Below are 23,811 nucleotides of genomic sequence, written 5' to 3' on the forward strand. Positions count from 1 at the left end.
GCCTGGCACTGGGTTTCACATCCCCCTCAATAACAACTAAAGAGGACCATGACCTCATCGACCTACTACTGACAGCGGCAGTCAAAACAGTTCTGAACAATGGGAAAGACACAGGGAAAGCCACGCCTAAAGCATGGCTCAATTGGGTCACTTTCCTACGAGGGGCTGACAACATCACAGCGACACACTCACCCAAAACACACACGCAGTCGAATATGTGGGAGTCCCTAGACAATTACCTATTGTTGCACAAACCCCCATAGGCAGTGCACCTAGACACAAAGCCAATAGCTGCAGAGCACCTTGCCTTTTTCTGATAGTGCACACACCAGGAACGGAACCTGCGAGGCTCCTTTCTTCTTCTTCTTCTTCTTCACTCTCTCTCTCCTTTTTCTCCTCCGGGGAGTGGGACCAAGGATGACAACCAAGCAAGACAAAGGGACGGAGGACCCCAACGACAAGTCGAGCTCGAACGACTGGCAATCGAACTAACTCCAATAAGACTGGAAGCTGGAAGCGAAGCCAAAGGCCCAACCCCCCAAGGCGTTTTTCTCTTTTTCTTTTTCTTTCACCTTTTTCTCTTGTTCCTCTTCCTCCACCCATGTATATGTTATGCTCCATGTAAATATATATTTTTCTACAATAAAAAATTACAGAAATTAGAAAAAAGAAATGTAGGCACTGACATACAGGAAAGAATCCATTACTAGAATACAAGCAGTGAATTAGGTATTATTGGTGGTAGTTGTTTACCCGACCGGCAGTCCCAGCAACTTAAACACTTCTGACCCAAAAAGTATGAAATTTGCTGCCAGTGGTAATACTTCTTTAAAGAACACAATTACATCTAGAATCTGTTCATCCGTAAAAGACAATGTAATGTCAACATATGATCAAATACCAGACAATTAGGAAGCCTCCTGTATCTATATTTTATTGAGGGGGCATTGCCCTGGTCTGTGCCACAGCACATATTTAACTTGATGTGCTGATCACAGGCCAGGTCATAGTTAATGCATTAGCCCCATCGCAGTTATACCCTGGGGGTTAACACGTTAGTGAAACGCCGCCCGCTGTTTGAAGCAGCCAGACCACCTTTCCTTTAGAGACGACAATGCGACCTGCCGTTCAAAGGAGGACAAAGATGTTCCTGGAAGTTGGCACATGGGGAAACTGCACCAGCCTGCATGGGGATTTCTGGGACTGTATCAGCGTGCCCGACAGCTCCTTTGTCTCAGCAATCACATCTATAGTGTGGTGTATTGGACGAGGTAGCGTTTCAGGGTTCCCTCATTTGCATGACGCCATTACCCATGCAAATGAAGGATCATCCCCTTGAGATTGCTCCGGTGCACTTGTAGCATCGGTGCCTTCTGGATTACGGAAGGCGACCTGAGAGCATCTGCAGCCCTTCTGTAGTAACAAAGTGTCCTGGAGGAGCTGAAAGTGGACACAAGTGCCTGTTGTACCCCTGGAACACTCAGTGTGAAATTGCGGCTGGGGTTCACAGGGGTTAAGAATCTGTGCGTCTCTATCATTCAAGCTCTCTTCCTTTCTCTGTTGTATTTCAGCCATTTCTGTCATCAAAGTTGAGGCTTCATGATACTTGTGGAATACACAATCTTCATGCCATGCCAGGCTTGATTGGAGGCATTGTGGGAGCAGTGACAGCAGCTGCAGCAACGGAGAGTGTGTATGGCGGCGAAGAAGGGTAAGAAGACTTTCGCTTTGTAACAAGATATCTCAAACAGAATGACCTGACCCTTTCCTCATTGCTCTTCTCCCAGTCTATCACTTTGTCTGAAAGCAATGACAAGTGAATTTTGTATGACAGTTATATTATTTCCGTATGTTTGACAATGGAGTGATTGATACTAGTCTTTCTGTCAACTACTGTAGTAGTTAATACGGATCAGATAGACTTTAGTGCAGAGAAAGCAAGTGTAAAGCTGAAGACCCTAGCCCCTATGTGCAGCACAAGGGCCAAAGCTATGACTGGGATCATTCACTCATTCTATGTAGAGTAGGCTACCCCCATCAATTATTTTACTAATTCTGCAGTATCTACATGTAGCAAACTTAAAGGGAATTCATATACACGTGTAATGAGATGTCACCTGCTCACTCACTCACTATGAGTTTGCAGTCAGTTCCATGTTAATCATTGCATCATTTTTGTACTGCCTGCAGTTTGCAAATTTAAAGGAGATGTACCATCATGCTACCAATGGCGTATTACTCACTCACTCATTCGCTTACGCACTCACTCTTTTTGAGCTGATAGGTGGTTCATGTTACTCACTCGCTCACTCAGACACACTGTTGTCATGGTTTGTGCGCTGCCTGAAGTTTGAAGTGCTCTTCTGTTAGCCTTGTGGACATATGCACACGAACTCTAGGGTAACCTGCATTGAGGTGGAGTCCATCGCTTCGTGTCAGAGGGCATCTCCTGAAGTATACCTCTAAATATTGTAAAAAAGAAACAACTTTCCAAACAATTAGGGTCTATGAAGTCAGCCAAAGAGCTGCAGACACATCAGTGAGTCATAATAACAGCGCCTTTTGCACGCCATTTAAAGTCAACCCCAGAAACATGTATGTAATCTATGTTTGGCTGTATGGCAAACAGACCATTGTGATAAGTTTGGGTTCTTTTTCCACTTTTCTAGACTAAGAAAGATGTTTAGATATGACGAGCTTGGATATAATCGAACATCCAGCACTCAAGGTGGCTACCAAGCAGCTGGCATTGCTGTTTCTCTTGCCTTCGCATTCGTTGGGGGAACAGTTGTAGGTGAGTGTCTTCCAAGTCAAAATTACCACTTTAGGGAAAAGAGTGCACCGAAGCTTCCGAGTCTATGAACTTGTCGTTTATTCTCTACGAACTATGAGCATTGCAAGTCACCAGTCAGGTAAAGGAATCTAGCCAGGCGCGGTCAGTGAACACATTGTGTGCAGTGATTCTCCAGAGCTCAGACCATACAGGAATGACCTTCAATAAGAACATTCGAAAAATGTTTGGATAGGATAAGCTACAATGACATCTGAACAAAGTTACTTATTAATTGAGGTTGACTGAGTGCAGTGTATTCGTGTTTACCAATGCAATTCAGTGGAAGAGGAAGGCAAGGCGTTGTAAAGAATCTTGATGTTTCAGATTAAGTTATATGCCATAGCCGTAGGCAAGTACAACCAATATAGCCTGAGTCTGAAGGGTTATAAAGCTATTAGAACAATCCAACAACAGAGGTAAAATGTTCTAAATTATAAAGGGAGAAAGAGAAAGACAAACATTGGAATGTTGGAGCAGAAGGCTTATACCATCCATTATTAGCCCTAGGGCACTACACTGTCGTCAAAGAAGTTCCCAACATTCCAATAATCTAATGTTTAAAATTAACTCCAATGGAGCAATATTTTTATAAACATTATTTAAGACACAATATTTTGACCAGACATTATATATGCAATGACATTCTAGCACCATAGTGTAGAAATAAAACCTTGGGAGAAGAACTCTTAACTGATCAAGAATTTGGTAAGGTGTTAATTTGATTTAGGAGCATTACTATTAATAGTGCATCAGGTGTAGTGGAACCGGGGCCCAAGAGGTTTAGCTAAACAGTCAGATGGGACCCCATTTTCTTTGCTTGAATTGGGGCCCATGACTACTCCTTACTACATCACTGAAATTATTATATAGAGTGTTCACTTGAGAGATTTGTGTATAGCTTGCCACTTATGGCTTCGAATCTGTAAGAAATAGAGTTATTAGTTGTGAAAGATAGGAGTCCTTTACAAAAATCTGCAAGTTTCGCTTTACTTTAGTAGCCCATTTTAACACTTGACTCTCTCGGGATAGAGAAGCAAAATAGTTCAAGGCCTAATCAGAGGAGACTTTGGATGTTGGAGGCCAGGTCATGCTTGTCATGTTAGATCTGTCGCCGGCCTTTGACACCGTCCCCCATGAGGCGCTCCTCGCCAGGCTTCATGACATCGGCCTTAGGGGGACGGTGCTTAAATGGTTTACATCTTTTCTTGAGGGCTGCCGCCAGACGATCTGGGTCTCCCAGAGCTCCGCTGAGATGCCGCCACTGGGAGTAGGAGTTCCACAGGGTTCTGTGTTGAGCCCGACGTTGTTTAACATTTTCATGTCCCCTCTGGCGGCCTTGGTGGAGGCTTATGGGGCCCAGATCGTCTCATACGCAGACGACACGCAACTTCTCTTCACATGCGGAAAAGATCAGGCATTTGATGGTGAGAGCATCCGGGGGTGCTTGGGAATGGTCTTCGACTGGTTCCAGCGGGATAGTCTGAAGGCCAACTCCAGCAAGTCGGAGGTTTTATTCTTCGGCTGCGCCACCGACCCTGAGTGGCAGGAATGGTGGCCGTTGGATATGTGTCCTCCTGCACAGTCATCGCTGGTTGCCAAAAACCTGGGAGTCAAGCTGGACAATAAGCTTATGTTGAGAGCGCATGTTCTTGGTCTGGCTGGCACCTGTTTTGGCATCTTGAAGATGCTCCGCAAGTTTTTACCACTGCTTTCTGTGGAACACAGGCGGATCACTGTGCAAGCTCTTATTGGATCCAGGTTGGATTATGCGAATGCCCTCTTTCTAGGTCTCCCGGATTATTTGGTCCAGCGCCTGCAGGTGGCGCAGAACTCTGCTGCTCGTGCCATTTTTGGCCTTCACAGGCGAGCATGAGTTTCTGGGCTGCTGCAGAAGCTTCACTGGCTGCCCATCCGGAAGCGGATCATGTTTAAATCTTTGACGCTGATGCATAAAGCACTTTTTGGCTCAGGTGCTAGGTATTAGCCACGGAGGCTGTCCTTTTACCGTCCAGCCCGCTCACTGCGGTCAGAATCTCTTTTCATGGCCGTGGTTCCGCGTGTGAGAAAGGCCCGCACTGGGGGTCGCTCCTTTAGCTTCAAGGCCCCTCAGCTTTGGAATTCGCTTCCGATGGTTTTACGTAGCACCTCTAATTTGCTTCAGTTCAGGAAGAGCCTAAAGACTTGGCCTTTTAACCTCTAGGCCTTCTATTTTCTCCCTTTTTTGCTTTGTGGTCTGTTATTTGTCTGTTGTGTTATTTACACTGAGCTGCATGTGGAAAGCGCCGGGACACTCTTTTAGAGTAGCCGTGCGCTATATAAACACAATATAACATAACATAACATAACATAACAGGAGGTGGTGTGGTCTAGTAATCCCAGCTTGCTAGTACACAATGACAGCACTCAATACATTATTGTCTAGTCAGTGCTTATTCTTTTAAAATGGAAAGGTGCTTTACTACGCACTATCGACTAAATACTTTTTTTTTTTTTTTGACAACACAAGAAAAATAAGACAATACATTTAGCACGGAGGGGTGAAGAGACATTTAAGCAGAATAGATGTAACTTCTAACATATTGGTACTATAAAATGATATAAAATAACATACCATAAAGCATTGCAGGAAAAGACAAAGCAATCAGTTATAAATAAATCCAGTAAAGATTCAATGAAAAAAATAGTCAGGGGAGATTGAAGAGTATATACCCAATTCATTCAATATTACTAAAAATTATATAAAAGTACCCTAGATTTTGTCAAGTTTCATTAGTGATCGGACACCTCTTATTTTGGCAAGGGTAGACTCCATCGTATAGATTTCACTAACCAAGGACCACCATTCCATGATATGGGGTGGATTCGGGGATATCCACACTCGGGCGACGGTCAATTTGGCACATGACAGTAGAATAGTCACTAGATCTTTCTGCGGGATATTAACGGTGTGTATGTCTAATAGTACAGATGATACTGTGAGAGAGGGTGATCTAACATGTTTTTGTTTCAAGATCTTGTCAAGGTCTATCTACTAAATACTATGCATTAATTTATAAATATCCCCCACTTATCCCTGGACAAAATCGTAAGGGTGTCATCATCAATATTGTAGACCAATTCACTTTGATAGAGCATCACCACATTAGTCATTAGTAGAAGCAGAAAAGAGGTTATTACCCACCATTGAATTAAATGGGGATAGTATCAACAATCATTATCATTCACTGTAATATAACACTTTGCCTAATGAATCATGAGCATTGTTTTTTTACATATATGTTTTTATTGTTTCCACACAAAACAAATCAAGTAGAAATCACATTTTCAGTAAAAAGTGGTAGCAACAGTCTAATATTATAATTCTGTGACTCACATAGTACTGATGCATATAACAACATATTTAAACAGTGGAAAAAAAGAAAACATTAACATTGGAGTCTGTAAGGAAGTGGTGTGTCCTACATCAGTGGGGAGTGTAGTGTGTCACTGGGCAGTTGATGGTGCAGGTAATGTGTCTGATATGTGATACAACTGCAAAGGGCAGGACTGGTGGGAGAGGGCAGGTGTGTATGAGCAGTGGTCACAGTATCCTGATGTGAGGGCAAACTAAGCCACATGGGCCTGTATTCATTATGTGTTCAAGGTTTCGAGGGGGGCCCCAGGGCTTCCTCACTAATTCTTTCGGGGATCGACCCCCATTAGGAGGAGAGAGGGCCAGGAAGGGGCCACAGAGCCCAGCATTCGACTGGTACGTATATTTCTCTGAGGGGTTAGCCATACCATATCTACAAGCACCTTGAAAGACAACCCATGACATCCCAGGCCTGTACAGACTCTGGCATAATGTTTTGCCTCCATGTTCCTGATATAAGAGCCCGACCATCTGTGTCCCACTGACCCGCCCCTCTCTTGGCCTTAGCAATTTGAGGGTATCTGCCTCCACGCAGGACCATTTCAGCAAGGAGGTCAGCCAGTGTTGAGTATCAGAGACTGAGGGCGCCTTCTATTACATTGCGTTCTGTTGTTTGAACAGGAAAAAGGAGGTCGATAAATCTATGAAAATGTTTGCCCCCTTGGCCTTAGAACAAAATCAAAGCAGACATGGCTCAGGTGATAGTAGAAGGAGATGCACAGCAATGTCGTCAATGATCTTTGTGTTCTCCCCGTAGGCCCCTGGAGCACTGTGCACTCCCAGACCATGTGATATAATCCAGCCTCAAGTTCCCTACATCAAGGGCACTTGGGAGTCGCCATGGAAAACATACTTTTGATTTGGTGTGGCATCTGGTGTGCATGATGTAAATAATTGAACTGCGTGAAATGAATACAAGGATTACAGGAGACCTCCTTCACATGTTTGAGTGCTCGACACCAGTTCTTGTCCATCAGTGGTTGTAGGAAAGCAGCATCCCATCTAGTGTGTGCCCTCTTAGATATACCAGATATGTCAGCCATTTGTATTGTGCATAAGATCAAGACTGCACATTGAGTACTGCGGTTGGATAAAAGCATGTGCAGTGTCGGCGATTGCAGTGGTTCCACCCCACCGTGGCCCCATGTAGCATTGATCATGTGTTGCATGGCGCGGTGCATCAAGAAATTAACCATACCAAGGCCATATGTGTCTACGATGTCTGGTAGGGCATGCACGGGCAGTCAGTGTAGAACTCTCCAGGTAATCAATGTGTGCTTTCCGCCACAGTGTCTTGTTGAATCATCTGCCCATCTCTCAGAGGCCTGGCAAATTCCACACAGAGATTACCCTGTGTACATATCATCTTCAACAGAGACAAGCCAGCATCATCTGGTGTGTTTCCCCCTGCGGGCGAAATCCTGAGTCGAGCAGCCATGTACAAATGTCAGTCCCTGCTAGGATCGGGAGGATGTCTGTTCGTTCAGGACATGGGGTCGTACCCAGCCACTGCAGCGGCCACTGTAGTTGTGCCGCCGCATAGTACGGTTCATAATTAGGAGCAGCGAGGTCCCCCTCTAGCAGGGGTTACTGTCGCTCAGATAATGCAACCCAGCATCTGGAATCAAGAGCATTGTTAATAAAGCAATAAATACTGAACACGCGTCATGGAGTCCTCCTTTTTTTTACTAAGCTGCTACTGCAGCTCCATGACCAACCAACGGACTTTCCTGCACTGCCACCTGCATGTAAAAATGCACTGGCACAGAGTGAGCTTTGGAGTGGAAAAAAAACCTCTCCCGGAGCTTCCCGGAGTACTCTGGGGCACTCATAAATGTATTTCAGCCTTTTTGTAGTGCCTCATAATTGATAACTACACAACCAACATGTTTGGACTGTGTTGTGGGGGCTACAGACAGTGAATCACCACTCCAAATATTGCCCCACAAAAATTGTCTAAGTCTCTCAGTGGGTTATTTTGATGGCTTATGTAGAGGTATTGATGTATTCTAAAGCTTTCTCAGAGACTGTGCCAAGATTCACATTTTTCACAACTAAGAACCCCGTTTCTTAGTTTAATTGCCATTGCATGGATCAATAGCATCCAGTTCTGTGACTCATTAATAACATTTGACAAGTACAGTTTTGCTGCACATTACCAATGCATGAATGTACAAATTTCAGAGTGCAAGGCTCTGAGAGGTCTTCAAAGGTTTGGTTGTGTGAACTCATGTGGGGGAAGGAAAGTTCTTGCACACATATTTGATGTAAAGACATTGATGATTGATGTATTAACTGTGTTTATTATGATCAGTTTCCTTTTTTAAAGGATGTAAAGGCAGGGAAGGTTTTCATAGTTAGAGGGATCCCAGGCCATGGTGTCTTTTAAACCCAACACTACACACTAGGCCTGTATGAGGAGGATTCTTCCCTATAGGTTCAGGGACTATGATATGGACCCACCACCTTGGATTGTGTAGAAGAAGGGGACCTGTTTCTTGGGTTGTAGAAGATGGTTGAGGGACTTGTCAAGGGCAAGACAAACATCACATGAGAAAGCCCACATTGTGTTGTTCCTTTTCAGAGTTTGCCTGCCATTGCTGAAGGCTCACAACCTCTGATGTAGTTAGGCAGAAAAGGAAATAGGACGTTTGGTGCACACCTACGGGTTCCCCTCACAGAGTGGGATAGTCCTGAGAAATGTTTCCATGGCTGGGCATTGAAAAAGTAATTGTTCCCTAGCTCCCCATGGATTATCTGCTGTGGAGGGGAGCTGTCCAAGAATGGCCCTTGCTGGTAGGTGGCCTACTACAGCGATGGGTCCTGAGGTAGGAGGTGTAGTTGATGCACCCAAGGAAATAGAGGATGGGTAATGAGTGCTCCAATTTTTGCAGTCGAGCTAGTTACTGACCCAGTCGAGATCTGAGAGAGGGTGTTGGACAACTCATGAGGTGGTGGCTGTGGTCATTATCCACTTGGTGTCCACTCAGGTAGGTCCTGTGGGATCAGACCCTCTGGACACGGGGCAAAGGCCCATGAGACAAAAGAGTTGCAGGAGGCAAGTGAGCACACAGTGATCTAACCAGTTGGCCTGGTGGTGCCTGCTCCATATGGAGGGGACCTTGGGAATTATTCTAGTGGGAGGAAACCACTTCTTTTAGGGATTGTTGCTTTGAGCTGGAAGAAGGGCAGGCTGCAGAGTACTTTACATTGGTAGACCCCTGCCTGGCACACTTTAGATGAATCAGTTTTGGGGCAGAGGCCGTGATACAGGAGGTGTTGTGGGAGATGGGTGAGCCCACAGTGGCCAAGTGGTGCCTACTTCCGATGGAGGGAACCCTGAACATTAATCTGAGTTAGTGGTACACATTTATGTAAGGTATTGTCATTCTGAGCTGGTGGGAAGACAGGCTACGCAGGTCCCTGCCTTAGCAGACTCTTACCTGGTGCACTTTGGGAGTATCAGCCTTGGGGTGTTGCCCTGAGACCCTTAGAAAGCTCTGGTACGTTAGGCATGGACTCAATCCGTAGTGGCATCTCCTCAGCTGAATGAGGTGGAAGGCAATATTGTGTGACTACAGAGTGATGTGTTTCATTTCATAGAACTGTAGAGTCGCTAGTTGGGCACCAGCTTGACCACTTGGAGGCTGAGAGGTGGCCCGTGGAATGCATGGTGATGCCTGGCCTACACAATACCTGGTGGCACTTCCAATTGACCCCATGCGGCTTTGGAGTCTGAGTTGGGGACATGGACCTTGTTCTCGCATAACAGGTGGATCAGGGTTCCTGGTGTTATTCCCACGGGTGGGTATGCCCATTGGTGACTCTCTGTCAGAGAGGTATTCTGATTTGAGTGGGCAGTGCTTTTCTTAGGAAAGTTAGTCAGCCCAGCAATAAGGGTGGTGCCATTAAAAGGGAAATGAGACTAACAACGCAGGCTAAACCACGTGTGCCATCACAAAGCAATTGGAACAACCCTTGATTTAACCATGCATAAGCCTTTACCACGTATATGCCTTAACCACGCATATTTCTTTACAACAATTCCCATTGTAAAGGTGGTTGAGGCATAAGAGTGTTAAAGAAATCAGCGGTCTCGCAATGGAGCGAGTGGGAGGGAGGTGGCAGGTGTTGGAGACTTCCTGCAGATGACAATGGAAGAAGTGGCGGCTTGGTGAGTAGTTTTATTTTAGATTTAGGTGTTAAGGCGGGGGTTGGGGTACTTTTTAAGGCCTACAGGCTGGGTTTTGGGCTCAGGGAAGGACTTGGGGTTGTTTTTAGGGCTCGGTTTGGCATAGTTTTTAGGATTGGAGCCGGGTTTTAGTGCGGGCTCAGGTCGGGGTACTTTTAAGGCTGGGTTTTAGGGCTCAAGGAGGGGGAGGGGCAGTTTTTAGGGCTGGGGACAGTTTTTGAGTTTAGGGTAGGGGGCTAGGGTTGGTGTAGTTATTAGGGCTGGGGCTGGGTATGAGGGCTCATAGTGGGGGGGCGAGTTGTTTTTAGGACTGGAAGCATGGTGGTTTGCAGGGCCAGGGCCGGGTTTTAGAGCTCAGGGCAGGGGGGCTGGGTGAGATCTTTACCACACATATGCCTTTGCCAATGATTTGTTGTAAAGGCATGCATTGTAAAGGCATGCCTGGTAAAGATGCAGCCGTAGTTAGGACCACGTTGTTAAGGCATGCAAAGTAATCTCATCCATTGTTCCATCATACAACCCAGCTTACGACCCCAAGTTATATGCTGTTGGTGGGAGTCAGGGGTCCAACGAAGGGCTAGGGCCTGTATATTAAGGCTGTAGTAACTTGGATGAGTAAGGGTTCTGGGTTATTTATACTCCAGAGGGAGAACAGCCAGTGAACCGAGGGAAAGGTTTCAGAACTAGCAGTTTTGATAGCATTGGTGCTGAAGCACTAAACCCTTGCCAAGGAGAGTGGTTTTGATATAGAATTGTGTAAATCATACTCCGTCTGTGTAGGTGCTTAGTCTCCTGGATACATCCGACATACAACCAGTAGGGTTCTTAATGCAGTCTAGGTTCTAAAGTGAGAGGTGTCCTAATGTTTGAGGAAGGTGGGTGGACCATGGTGCAGGGAAGTCAGCCTAGATATCTGTTGTGCTGCACAACTGGAGAATGGTGTGTTTGGTCAGAACCCATTGCCACTTGTTGCCACTTTATAGGAAAGAGAAGCCATCAGCAATGGCTAGCCTCTTTGTCTAGTGTCAGATGTTAGGAGCATTTGTTGGAAATAGGTTCCACCCATTAAATCATATAGATTTTTCACTTTTGTTAGCCAATGTTTGGGAATTATTGTGAGTGAGTTTCACCAACTGAGTTTTGCTCACAGTAAATTCAGTGTTAACGGACTGAGAGTGCTAACCATCAGTGTCCCTCTTTTAAGATAAGGCCGCTGCTGTGCAGCTAGAATTACAGACTCTGGTATGGTTACGCAAGAGCACATGCATGTGTGCACTTGTGCGAGCTGAACGTGTGAAACTACTGTCTTGCGCAGCCCAGGATCTGCACACAGGTTGCTTGTCACAGAAGGGACCCTTCAAGGATTGGTGCTGACCCTGGGGAGGCCTTTTAAATTCAGAGGGCCTTAGTAGTGTAGGCCTGGAGTTTTTACTGAAAGTCTGTGTTGCTTAACTGAATAACACATTATAGAGGAAATGTGCACCCAAGTACAGTTTTTCCCCACGTAAACCTACAGGGTCCAGTGAGATATCAGTGTTAGGATAAATATGCAGTGTAGATTCATAATCCCTTTTATCCTATCTATACTCCTCATTACACTTTGAAAATTTTCATATTTCCTTGGCCCAGACAAAATCAGATGTCAGGCCTTAGGGCCATATGTATGAAGCCTTTTGTGATTCGTAAAGGCCGAAATTCGCAGAATTTCGGCCTTTGCGAATCGCAAACGGCCTTTTTGCATGTTTTGGGATGTATGAAACATTCCCAAAATAAGTAATTGTAAACTTGTGCGATTCCTTATTTCGCCATAGCATTTAGGGAATCGCAATTTTGCGATTCCTTAAATGCTATGTATGTAGCTTTTTTGGCTAGCGAATTTTGGTTAAGGAATCGCAAATTACCACCAGCTTGTAGTTGGTGGTAATTTGCGATTTCTTGTAAATATGCACAATTGTGCATTTGTGAGGGTGGCATATGACGTACATACATGCCCATTGGGCATGCATGTGCGCCATATGCACACACTTGTAATTTACAGGGGCGCAGCAGGGTGTCCTTGAGACACCCCTGCACCCTTACAAAAATTCTCAAATTGCGATTAGCAATTAGCGAATTCGCAATTTGCGAATTATTTGGAAATCATTCCTATGGGCCTCCTGACCCATAGGAATGCATTGGAAAACATTCCTTAATTGCGAATTCGCAAAATGCGAATTCGCAATTAAGGAAGCTTAAGGAATCGCAAAATAAATGCTATTTTGTTCATACATACCATTTTGCATTTCCTTAATAGCGATTCCTTAAAATTCGCTATTTAGGAAATGCAAAATATATGATACATATGGCCCTTAGTCCCTCTTACTGGGCCATGTTGATTATGCTGATGGAAAGCAGAAATATCAAATACCTCCCCACATAATAGATCCATTAGCAGGGCTTGACATAACGTTCCTAGAAAAGGATGGGGTGGGGAGGACATCTGCATTTGCTAATCACCTTCTCACATTGCGCCTGGGCTGGAAAGTCCCAAGACCGCAGAAACAAAGGAGGAAGGCCAGACCTCTGGCGCTAAGGACAGGAGCAGCTCCTCTGTGAAGTTTTGGTAGGTACTTCAGTATTTCGCCTTATCTTTTAGGAGAAGCGCACCCAAGGCCACACCAAGGGTCCAGGACCTGAGGGACACCTTCTGGGGATCAGTAACTCACTCCAGCAGTGGCCATCAGGGCTCCGGCAGGTCCAGTTGCAGGCTTAGACAGGTCCAGTGCAGGCCAACCGGGCAGTTGCAGGGAGGCCACTGGAGCTCATTGAATCTCTGTAGCTCAGAACAGGAGGTCAATCAGCTGACCCTTGGATTCAGACAAGTATGAAGGGGGCAGGACCAAGCTTCCTTCTCAGACATCAGGGCATGCTTCAAGCACCAGGGAATTCCCCTGGCAGCAAGGAAGTTCTTCTTCTGTAGTATCCACAGGTCTAGGAGTGTACCGAAGAGTGGGTCCAAGAGGCCCTTTGTTATACCAGGTGTTCACGTTGAAGAATTTTCCTCCTACAGAAGCGTCTTAAATTCCCTGCCTCCCTGTCTTTGCTCCAGTCTGCCTGCAGGCACAATAGGCTAGTGTGAGGCCCTTTGTGTGTGAGCTGAGGTAGTATCTCTGAATTGATAGGCCTCCAGTAGTGGAAACAAATTTGTTATTGTTTTCCTCCCAGGACATGTAAAATCTAAAAGTATATGTTAAATATTTTAAATGCAATGGTCCCTGCCCTGTGGGTTGTTGAGAGCCTACCCTAGGGATGACATATGTATTATGAAGGGAGTTTTAGGCTTGGCAAAATGTTTATTTTGGCAAATCTTGTTGCCCCTTTAAAACTGCATATAGCAGAAATGGAAGATCCAAGACATGTTTAGAAAGGCTACTTAACCAGGTGGCACAATAAGTGCTATAGGCTCACTAGTAGCATTTAATTAACATGGCCTGGGTACATGTAGTTCCACTTTACTTGGGACTTATAAGGAAATTTAATATGCCAATTTTATGAACGCCAATTTTCAATTATTTAGAGGAGAGTGCACGTGAAGTAGTGTGGCTCACTGGTTAGAGGCGGCAGACCCGAGAGCAGAGGACGGCCCGGGACCAGGGTTTGATTCCCGGCGCGGCAGGTTTCTGGACCAGGGTCAGCGGACTCGATAATTCTCTCGCCTCTGTGCCCACTCTGATCAGCGATCACACTCGGCAACTCTGGGCATTAGCTTGCCTCATCTTCACTAACGGCCCCACCAGACCGCCGGGGATGCCTGGTCTCACCCTGGAGATACCCATTAAGGGACCATCTCTCAGGGAAGCCAGGAAGGGTTTCGCAGCGGTCGAAGCGCCTTGGGACCCTCCGGGTAAGTAGTGTGCTATATAAATGCCTGTACATACAAGCACTTTAGAAATGGTTAGCAGTGATACTATGCACATAGTCTTAAGGCAAACAAAAACTAATTCTGGGGGCGTATAGGGAAAGCTTTTTGGGGGACTACCACCCAAGGAAGTCAGGTCTAATAGTGTCATCTAGGTATTTTATAGTTTCTGAGTCAGATAAACATCTCTCATGGAGTTACAAAGGATAACACCTATTATTGAAGTTTCACAAAATAACGTACTTTGTGATGCATGCTGCATAGCTCAAGGTATTGTTCAAACTCCAGCTCCAACTCAATATCAACTAGACAAACTTTGCTTTTATCAAACTGTATTGCAGTTGAGATCTGTACAAATTCTTATAGTATTCTGGAAATTAAATGGATCTATTGACAAGTCTTAGTGCCAGAATTCCAGGAATGTACAGAAAGGCTTCCCTTGAATCGGTAGCATCCTGAAGGAACCTAATAGAAACTTTCAATTGGAAAATCTTTTTTTAAATGTACTGTAGACTCAATTTATTGTGGGTATTTTATAAATTGTAAATGTAAGTACTAATATATCATAAATAATTGTTTCAATGTTTTGATATGATGAAACTATTATATTGATTTTCCTCACCAGGAGAGTTGTTTTGTGTAATTTAATAGATTATTAAATAGCTAAGAAAATGATAAAAGATTGGAGATGATGGAAATAGAGAAGCAGAGCACACACGGCTAGGAAAGATTAAAAGTGTGGACATGCATTCAGAAAATACTACATTTATCACAAGTTATAATACAACTACGCCAAATATTGGCGTTAATTTCTGGTCTAAGTCAATAAAGAGTCTTAACAAAGCCATCAAATGAAGAAATATTCTTGATCCCTTCATCATTGCAGGGTTATTGATTTGACTTGAGAGAAGTGTGGCTCAATGGTTAGAGTGGCAGACCCTGATGCAGAGGTCTAGCCCGGGACCAGGGTTCAATTCCCCACCTCGGCGGGTCTTGGGCTCAAAGATTTAACGGACCTGATAATTCTCACCTCAGTGCCTATTCCAAGCATGGAGTCCCACTCTGCAACTCTTGGCAATAGCTTGCTTAATCTCCACAACGGCCCCCACAATGCTAAGGATGCCTGGCCTCCACCTTGGGGGTGCCCAGGGGTGGACGCCTCACAGGCAAAGCCAGGAATGGTTCCACAGCGGTATTCGTACAAGCGCCTTGAGACCCTTGCAGTGAGTAGTGTGCTATACAAGTATCAATTTACAATTTTACAATTTTTACTCGCACCATACTATGGTTATACTTGCACAAGACTACTTCTCAGACAGAGCTCAGGGTAACCAACCGCTAGCCAGTTATTACTATTTACACTTTGAGAAGTGTAATTCTTTCTATGGCCTCGTAATTACATATATAAGCATTTTAGACATGTCCAACATATGTATATCAACCTTGTATTACTTTCCTTGCAATTTCCTGACAGGCCGCGCACATCCTATTATAGGAATATATGCATTATTTGTGATATTCAACATATTCTAAACAATCGTGTGTGCTACAGCCACCTAATCTTCAAGTTCTTAGAATACCTTCAACATTTTACAGAGATGTGACCACATTAGATCTGGTATCATATCTCAATTTCTCTTCCTACTTTCTTTCTAGTATGAGGACATGAAGATTCACATGGGCAATAACATGATTACATCACAAATGTATTCCTTTATGTTTATAGTTCAGAAAGCATGAGCAGCTACCAAAAAGGCACCCTGAAGCCAGAAGAACAATTTCCCGAAATTCAGATCAAAGAGAGAACAAAGAAAGTATCTACAAAGTAGTAAATTAACCACATATAAATAAATGGGTTTTAAGATGCTTTCTAAAACAGGCTAAGCAAGTGATGACTCTAAGGTCAGCTGGTGCCATGGCCTAACACTGCAATCTGAGGAACTGTGGCTCCCAATGTACTTTGGAAAAAAGGCAAAGGTCAGTTAACAAACTAGCAGACTGGGATTTTAAAGATTTTCAAGCAACATAGGGATTAATCAGACCTTGCAAGTAGTGGGAGTGGACTTAAGGACCGGTTGATGGTTTTGTGACAAAAGACCAGTGTTTTAAACAAGCAACAGCTAATTCGGAGTCAATGTAAAAACTTCAGCTTTTCTAAAATATGCGAAAATTAGCACAGGCCAAGTATACAATGGGCAGCAATATTCTGAATGTTGTAGTCTTGAAAGCATATAAATATGGAGTCTAACGGAAAGTCAGTTACCATAGTTGAGGCACAAAATAATAAGAATACTGTTGGAATTCATACTTTTTAGCTGTGACTCTTGACAAAAATGTTATGTCCTGATGTAGAATGTGTTGCACATGAGTGATCATGCGAGTGATGATGCTTTCTCATCGCGAGCAGGATCATGCCACAAATGATTAAAAGTTATTGAAGTCCATATATTTTGGGAACCAAATAGTGAATGAGCATACCACATCTGAAGACATTTCTTAAGCATGAGTTACAAGCTAATTACGTAATATTATTCAAGTGGGAGGGTGCTCTCAGGTTGGAGACCTCAAGGTGAATCTGATGCCCTACTTCAACATGGTCACTTATTACCTGGGAGTGTCCTCTACTCTAGATAATTTTGCTATTATGAACTAGATCTTTACAATGTGAGGAGAAAGTTACAAAACTGTTTGTTTTATGGAGTGTTATTCATGTCAGTATTTAAATGGAAGGTTAGAAGTGTACATTGTTTGTGCTAAGGCACCACAATTTATGGTCTATTGACATTAAGCTTAAACGCCTGCTTCTGAGGGTCCCAAACAACTGCACATATAACTGGTGAAAATTGGTGTTAATCAAAATCTAGTAGTAATTTTGGTGGTGTTAAACTAGATTTAGGAATTGTGGTGAATTTTGAGGTTTTTTCACCCCGTGAAAAATGCTGATACTTTGCTGCGATTCGCTTATCCATCTTTTGATATACAACTTCAATTATTTTTGAAAGGCAATTATGGTTAGCGTTCCAACAGCTAAAATAATAACACATTTTCTATAAATTAGCACATATCTTTATATAACCATGTTAGAAAAATGTCACACGTTGAGCAAATCATGTACTTCAGATAGTAGCACCTGTCTATTAGTTGAATCTCCGGTGTTCAACTGCAGCTTCACCACAGAGTTCAAATAAACAACTATAGTGCTAACATTCTGTTCATGTGGCAAATGTGGAGCACTTCTGAATATCAGAATGCTGGAATAGGAGCAGGTGAATTTAAAGCCTTTTCTATGAAGCAAATTAAAGTAAATGAGCATTGAGGAGTAAACACAGACAGATATAGAAGTAGCTGTTTAAAAATATGAGTGGCAGAATGGTTTTTTACAGCCTGATTTAGAGTACCACGGATGGGATACAAATGTGACAGACATCTCATTTGCTGTATTACAAGTGCATTATATTCTAAGGCACTTGTAATATGGTGGACAGTATAGCTGTTATGGTTGTGACAGAGTATCCCATCGGCCAAATTCTGAATCAGGCAGTAGTCATTTATGGTCATTTAGACAAATCTTTATTTACATAATTTAGTGAGACAGATCCCTATGTCCAGCATCATTCTTTTATGTCATTTTCCTCAAACTAGTCATCCTTTCTGTCTCTTAATGCCGCCTTTATTTTATAACTGTTATATGTTGATCAACAAAGGTTTTTTAATAAACATATTTCATTTAAATGTATGGGTTTGTTGGTTAGATGAAGGGAACTATTTGCAGAGAAATCTCATATCTAAAATACATAGATTTGTGCTTTTATGCATAGCGAGTCTCTTTGAACCAGTTGCTGTTTAAACATTTCATTTTTCTTTTTACTTTTCCTACTGCTTGTTTATCAATATTTGCATCTCCTTGCATGAATGTGCACAGGCTTCAAAATCAATTTATTATGAGTTAAATATAAGGAAATGATCAAATAAACTTAAAAATATGCATGTATTGCTACACAGATGGCTCTCCTTATCCCTTATATGTTAAGATAAGTACATTAAATCTCAGATGGAAAAAGGGAAAGATGGCGGCCGGCTGCTGAGACCGGTCGGGAGCTCCGTGCCTGAGCTCCACGCACGGTACTGTGTAGTGAGGATGCTCGTGAATATGGTGTTTAGGGGCAATTGCAGAATTGTATAATCACGGCATACTAAAGTATTAGTGGTGGTCCTGCTCTTTAGCTCAGCTTCAGCTCTGCTTAGTGGAAGACGCGGAAGACGCAGATCTTTTCTTCGGCTTTTTCAGCTTTTTTCTGAGTTTTAAAAAAAGCCGGTTTCCTACCTGCCGTGTAATTTTCTTTGCTCAAACTCTCCATGCTGATCCCGGTCAGCGTCCAAGATCCTGCCCAAGATCCTCCCCCAGCCCCCGCTGGTGTGTCAGCGAGTACCATGAAACCGAGCCTGCTCATCGGTGATTCGGAGCTCGATTCGGAGCTCAACACAAACACAGACGCTGGAAAGTGGGAGGCTGCTCTGCGAGCGCGGCGAAACTGCAGGAAAGCAGTGAGCCGGTTCTCATTCAGTGTTAGAGGTCAGGCGGGGGGGTAGAAGTGTTTAGAAGTTGGGCACAATTCTCAGGGGAGTTCTTTAGTTCTGAGGTTCAGATAAGTAACAGGAGAATTACGCAATTCCTCTCCACAGAATCATTAGTTAAGATATACCAGCCTCAGTCCAGTAGCACATTGTCTGTAACTGACACACCAGTTTTGGGAAACCTATATAAACTAAACGGCCCTGACTACCTGTTCCTGGTGAATTTTCTGGTGGGAGCTTGCGAGAGCAATATATTGTCACACTACTTACAACATACCACTATAAGGAGGTTAGGGGGAGTAAAAGTGGAGGGGCAGAAAGAAAGCACAGTTTGCGTCTCCTCACCCCCTGTAATCCCTGAACTATCAAAGCAAACACGGGTTTTAGCTAGTTTCAGTGCTATAGGTAAAATTGATACCATAGTAGATAATTCGGATCTGGCTGCTAAACCCGAAACTGATCTTGATCTGGTTCAGCAGGAAAAGTCCACTTACTGCTTAAGGAACAGGCTATTTCTTAAAAATCAGCTCCTCCGGTTCTAAAACAAACTGTAATTCCGCGAATCACAAAGAGAGTTTCGCGTAAAGCCCCTAAAACAGATAAAGGGATACCATTAAATAAGAAAGGAGTGTCAGAAGGGAGGCTGGAACTAGCTGAAAAGAGAAGAAAATCTGTAATAAAAATCACACCCTCCTTGAGGTCTTATTTTAAAGTGCAGGACAAAGTCCAGGACAAAGTCCACTCTATATCTGTAATGGAAAAGTCTGCCTCACCAATGTTACCTCAGCCACTAATGGGGGATAAAAGCGATCCGAGCAACTTTTTGGCAGAAATCTCAATGAGGGAGTTAGAGAATCAGGATCATGAGGAACCACAGACGACAGTCCAATCTCAGGACCTGATCTCGAGGTCCCCTTCCAGCCAGACTCCGAGTCAGACAATAATTACACCTCAAGGCTCCTCTGGAACTGTACCTACCCCTAGCTGTTTAACTATGCCTTCTACTTCAGATTTGGAGAATGCTATAAATATCTCATCCCCTGACGCCAACACCTCAGATATAATTAACATTAACTCTAAATCTGATAAAACGCACTGTGAGCCTAGTAGCAATATGGAGGTTCTAATGGAAAAAATGTTTGCAGAGATGACATCCAGATTTAAGATATCAGAGGATAACCAAATCAAACTCCATGATAGATTTGAATCTTTGGACTCAAAGTTATTGGCGTTAAATGAGAGAGTCTCTACAGTGGAAGCTGTAGCTGTGGGTCTGACAAAGAGGGTGGAAGCATCAGAACGAAATATAAGAGATTTAAAAGCAAATACAAAAGTATGGAGGAAAAACTGGAAGCCTTGGAAAACCAGTCTAGGAGATCTAACTTGAGAATTCTTAACGTGCCGGAAGGGCGAGAAGGGTCAGACATTTATAATATCGCTGATAGAGGATTATTTTCCATGGAGTAAAACCCTAGACCTGGAAAATGACATTCAGCGGGTACACCGTGATCCTTTTGGGAAACCTAAAGAGAGAAAGAATCCAAGGAAGATCCTGGTGAATTTTAGATCTTACAACATCAAAGAGAGGATCCTGAGTGAAGCTCTTAAATCTGGAACATACAACAGGGATGACTGGTCTTTTAGGATCCGATCTGACATTGCGAAAGTGACACAAGACAGGCAATGGGAGCTGGGTCAAAAAATGCCCGAACTAAAATCACTCGGGGCTACAGTCCAAATGAAGTTCCCGGCTTCACTCAGGATTATGTGGAGGAATAAGATGTATAACATCAAAGATCCTCTAGAAGTTGATAATCTTTTAGTACAGATACGGGATCAAATTCAAATTCAATCCCAATCCCATTCCTAGCCTGAATATACTTGTTCTGGACGGTATATACCTAAAATGAAGAATTGAAAACTAGTATTAAGACACACTTATACTTATAACACTAGCATCCTTAATTATCTTTTTTTTTTATACAGGCACGGGGCTCAAAGAGGGCTATAATTAAGGCCCAAAGGAAAGGGAGGCTTTCCCAGGGAGGGTATGTGTCTCCCCATCCCCATCCCTCCTTTTCTCTTTTCTTTTTTTTTGCGTTTATCTTATATAACCACAAACACAAGCGGTTTTCAGCCATTTTAAAAGGGGAGGAGGGGGGGAGCACATGGGGGTTGGGAGCAAAATAGGGAAAAAAATAAAAAAAGTCCTCATCTCAAACCAAAGGAGATAATCAGGAACCAATTGATTAATAACGGGCGCCATACATTTTACAGAGGGAGATGGGAAAAAACCTGAAGAATATAAAAATAACTACCTGGAATGTTAATGGGTTAAGAACCAAGAGCAGAAGAAGGAAAATCTTTGAATATTTAAAATCTGCCGATAGCGAAATCTTAATTTTACAAGAAACACACCTAATGAAAAAAGAATAGGAAGAGATCATTAAAACTCTTCACTGGGTTGAGGATTATGTTTGTACTGACCAACAGTGCGTCACAAAAGGGGTTGTTATCCTCATAAAAAAATCTCTGAAGGCAAGAATCTTATCATCCGAGACAGACCCCAAGGGGAGATGGGCGCTAGCTAAGATTACCTTTCTTAATAACACCTTTATTTTAGCCGGGTATTATGGCCCTAACATAGATGATCCTACCCCATTACAATCATTATACTCCCATTTGATTTCGGTAAATTTTCCTGTGATCCTAGGCGGAGACTTTAATATAATTTTAAATCCAAACACAGATCGGCTCCCAAAACGAAAACAGGACTGCCTGCCTAAAATGAGGGAATGGTTGGGAATATATAAAAGAGATCTAAACCTACTTGATGTATGGGATGGGAAGGGCACCAAACAGGACAGGTTTACCTTTAATAATAAAAAGCTTGGTATACAATCAAGAATTGACTATTTATTAATAGATCAGGGACTAGTAGAAAATACTCATAAACTGACCCACCTTCCCGCTCATCTCTCAGACCACTCGGCTGTCCAAATGACACTAAAAATAAATGACGTTAAAACAATACCGAGATGGACTCTGGATCGTTCTGTCCTCCTAGATCCCATAATAATTGACCAACTTACACAGGAGACGGAACTATATTTCCAAGACAATAATGGGAGTGCTTTGCCCCAAGTGGTCTGGGACGCATATAAGGCAGTAACAAGGGGCAAGATCTGTGGCTTGGCCATTCATAAATCAAGAGACGCAAAAAAAGAGATTCAGAAAATAGAAGAGAATATAAAAACCCTGGACCGACAGATCTTGATAGACACTTCACTCCCGAGATGTCATGACTTAATTAAGGAAAGGCTCAAATTGAAGGAAAATTTATCGACATTACTAGAAGGCAAAACAGGGAAAGATGGGAAAGTAGTAAACTTGCCCATTATGAGTATGGAGAGGGCTGCGGGAAGATGCTCGCGTGGAAGCTCAAAACAGACCAAGCTAGAAATAAAATAAATTATATAGATCCAACTGACAGCTCTCAAAATGGGTTTGAAGAGAAAGTAATAAAAGAAGAATTCTCGGTCTTTTTTACTAACCTCTACTCTGAGGACTGTAATCCAAAAATTGAAGAAATAACCAATTTTCTACAAGCACAAAAAATTCCAGTCTTAACCCCAGAGGAAAAAGTGACTTTAAATAGTGAAATAAAAACAGAGGAGGTTGCCCAAGCGATAAAAGAACTAAAGAGAGGAAAAGCTGCAGGGCCTGATCCCCTCCCAAATGAATTCTATATAAAACTAAAAGATACGCTGGCTCCTCAATTAACAATACTATTTAACAAGATTTTTATAAACAACGTTAAAATTCCGGAGTCATGGAACGATGCTACCATTTCTATTATCTTGAAACCAGGTAAAAATAAAAAAAAATGCGAATCCTATCGCCCAATATCCATCCTAAATTGCGATTATAAGATCTTTACTCAAATCCTGGCAAAAAGATTAGGGAAAATAGTGGGAACATTAATAAACTCTAATCAAAAGGGCTTCATGGCAGGAAGGCATCTTCAGGACCTCACACATGAGTTGATCGGAGCAATTGATATCGCTATTGTAGAGAAAATCCCACTATCAATAATTACGATTGACGCTGCCAAAGCATTTGATAGGGTAAACTGGTCCTACCTAAGTGAGGTATTAAAGAAATTTAAACTGGGGGATAACATCATAAAAGCCGTAGAAAATATTTACAACTCGCCCAGAGGCAAAATACTAATTAACGGTCACCTAACTAACAACATCCAAATAGGTAGAGGTACACGCCAGGGATGACCCCTCTCCCCCCAGCTTTTTAATTTCTATATTGAGCCGATTGCAGAACATCTTAGGAATCTCCCTTCAATCTCCCCATTTTGCTATCAAGGGTGGCACAAGAAAGTTGCTTTATATGCGGACGATCTCATGATCTTTACTTCAGACCTAGAAGAGGCTCTTAAAACAACAGAAGAGACCTTGATAAACTTTGGGAGGATATCTGGTTATCAGATAAATCAAACAAAAACTGAAACTGTTAGCTGGAATGAAAATTTCGTATCCCCCTTTAGTAAAGAAAAAATAAGATACCTGGGTATCGATCTGGTAAAGGAGATTGATAGAATTACCCAAATAAACTTTCACAGGGTAGAGATTGAGGTAAAAAAGTTACTGAAAGTCTGGAGAGCTCTGCCCCTAACATTCCTGGGTAAATCAAACATCATAAAAATGGCAATCTTACCAAAATTCACCTTTATTTTTAACGCTATCCCGCTCGAGTTCAACAGAGAAAAGATAAAAAAGATGCAGGGAGACCTATCCAGTTTCATATGGTCTTCTAAAAAACCAAGAATCGCATGGCGTAAATTAAGAAGATCTAAAGAGCAAGGAGGAATAGCAAGCCCAGATCTA

The 23,811-nt window shown here is 42.9% G+C and overlaps 1 protein-coding gene across 2 annotated transcripts in view; it reads left to right on the forward strand.

The window, feature by feature from the left end:
• Positions 1-23,811, forward strand: part of RHCG (Rh family C glycoprotein) — a 381,077-nt gene that overhangs the window by 274,547 nt on the left and 82,719 nt on the right. For both annotated transcript variants that reach the window (XM_086958133.1, XM_086958132.1), the window contains exons 7-8: positions 1,572-1,711; positions 2,670-2,794. In XM_086958133.1, coding sequence (XP_086814259.1) covers positions 1,572-1,711; positions 2,670-2,794 — 265 coding nt within the window. The remainder of the gene's footprint in view (positions 1-1,571; positions 1,712-2,669; positions 2,795-23,811) is intronic.

This window comes from Lissotriton vulgaris, chromosome 2_1 (assembly GCF_964263255.1).
Source record: "Lissotriton vulgaris chromosome 2_1, aLisVul1.2, whole genome shotgun sequence".
In the NCBI taxonomy this organism is placed as follows: Eukaryota; Metazoa; Chordata; class Amphibia; order Caudata; family Salamandridae; genus Lissotriton; species Lissotriton vulgaris.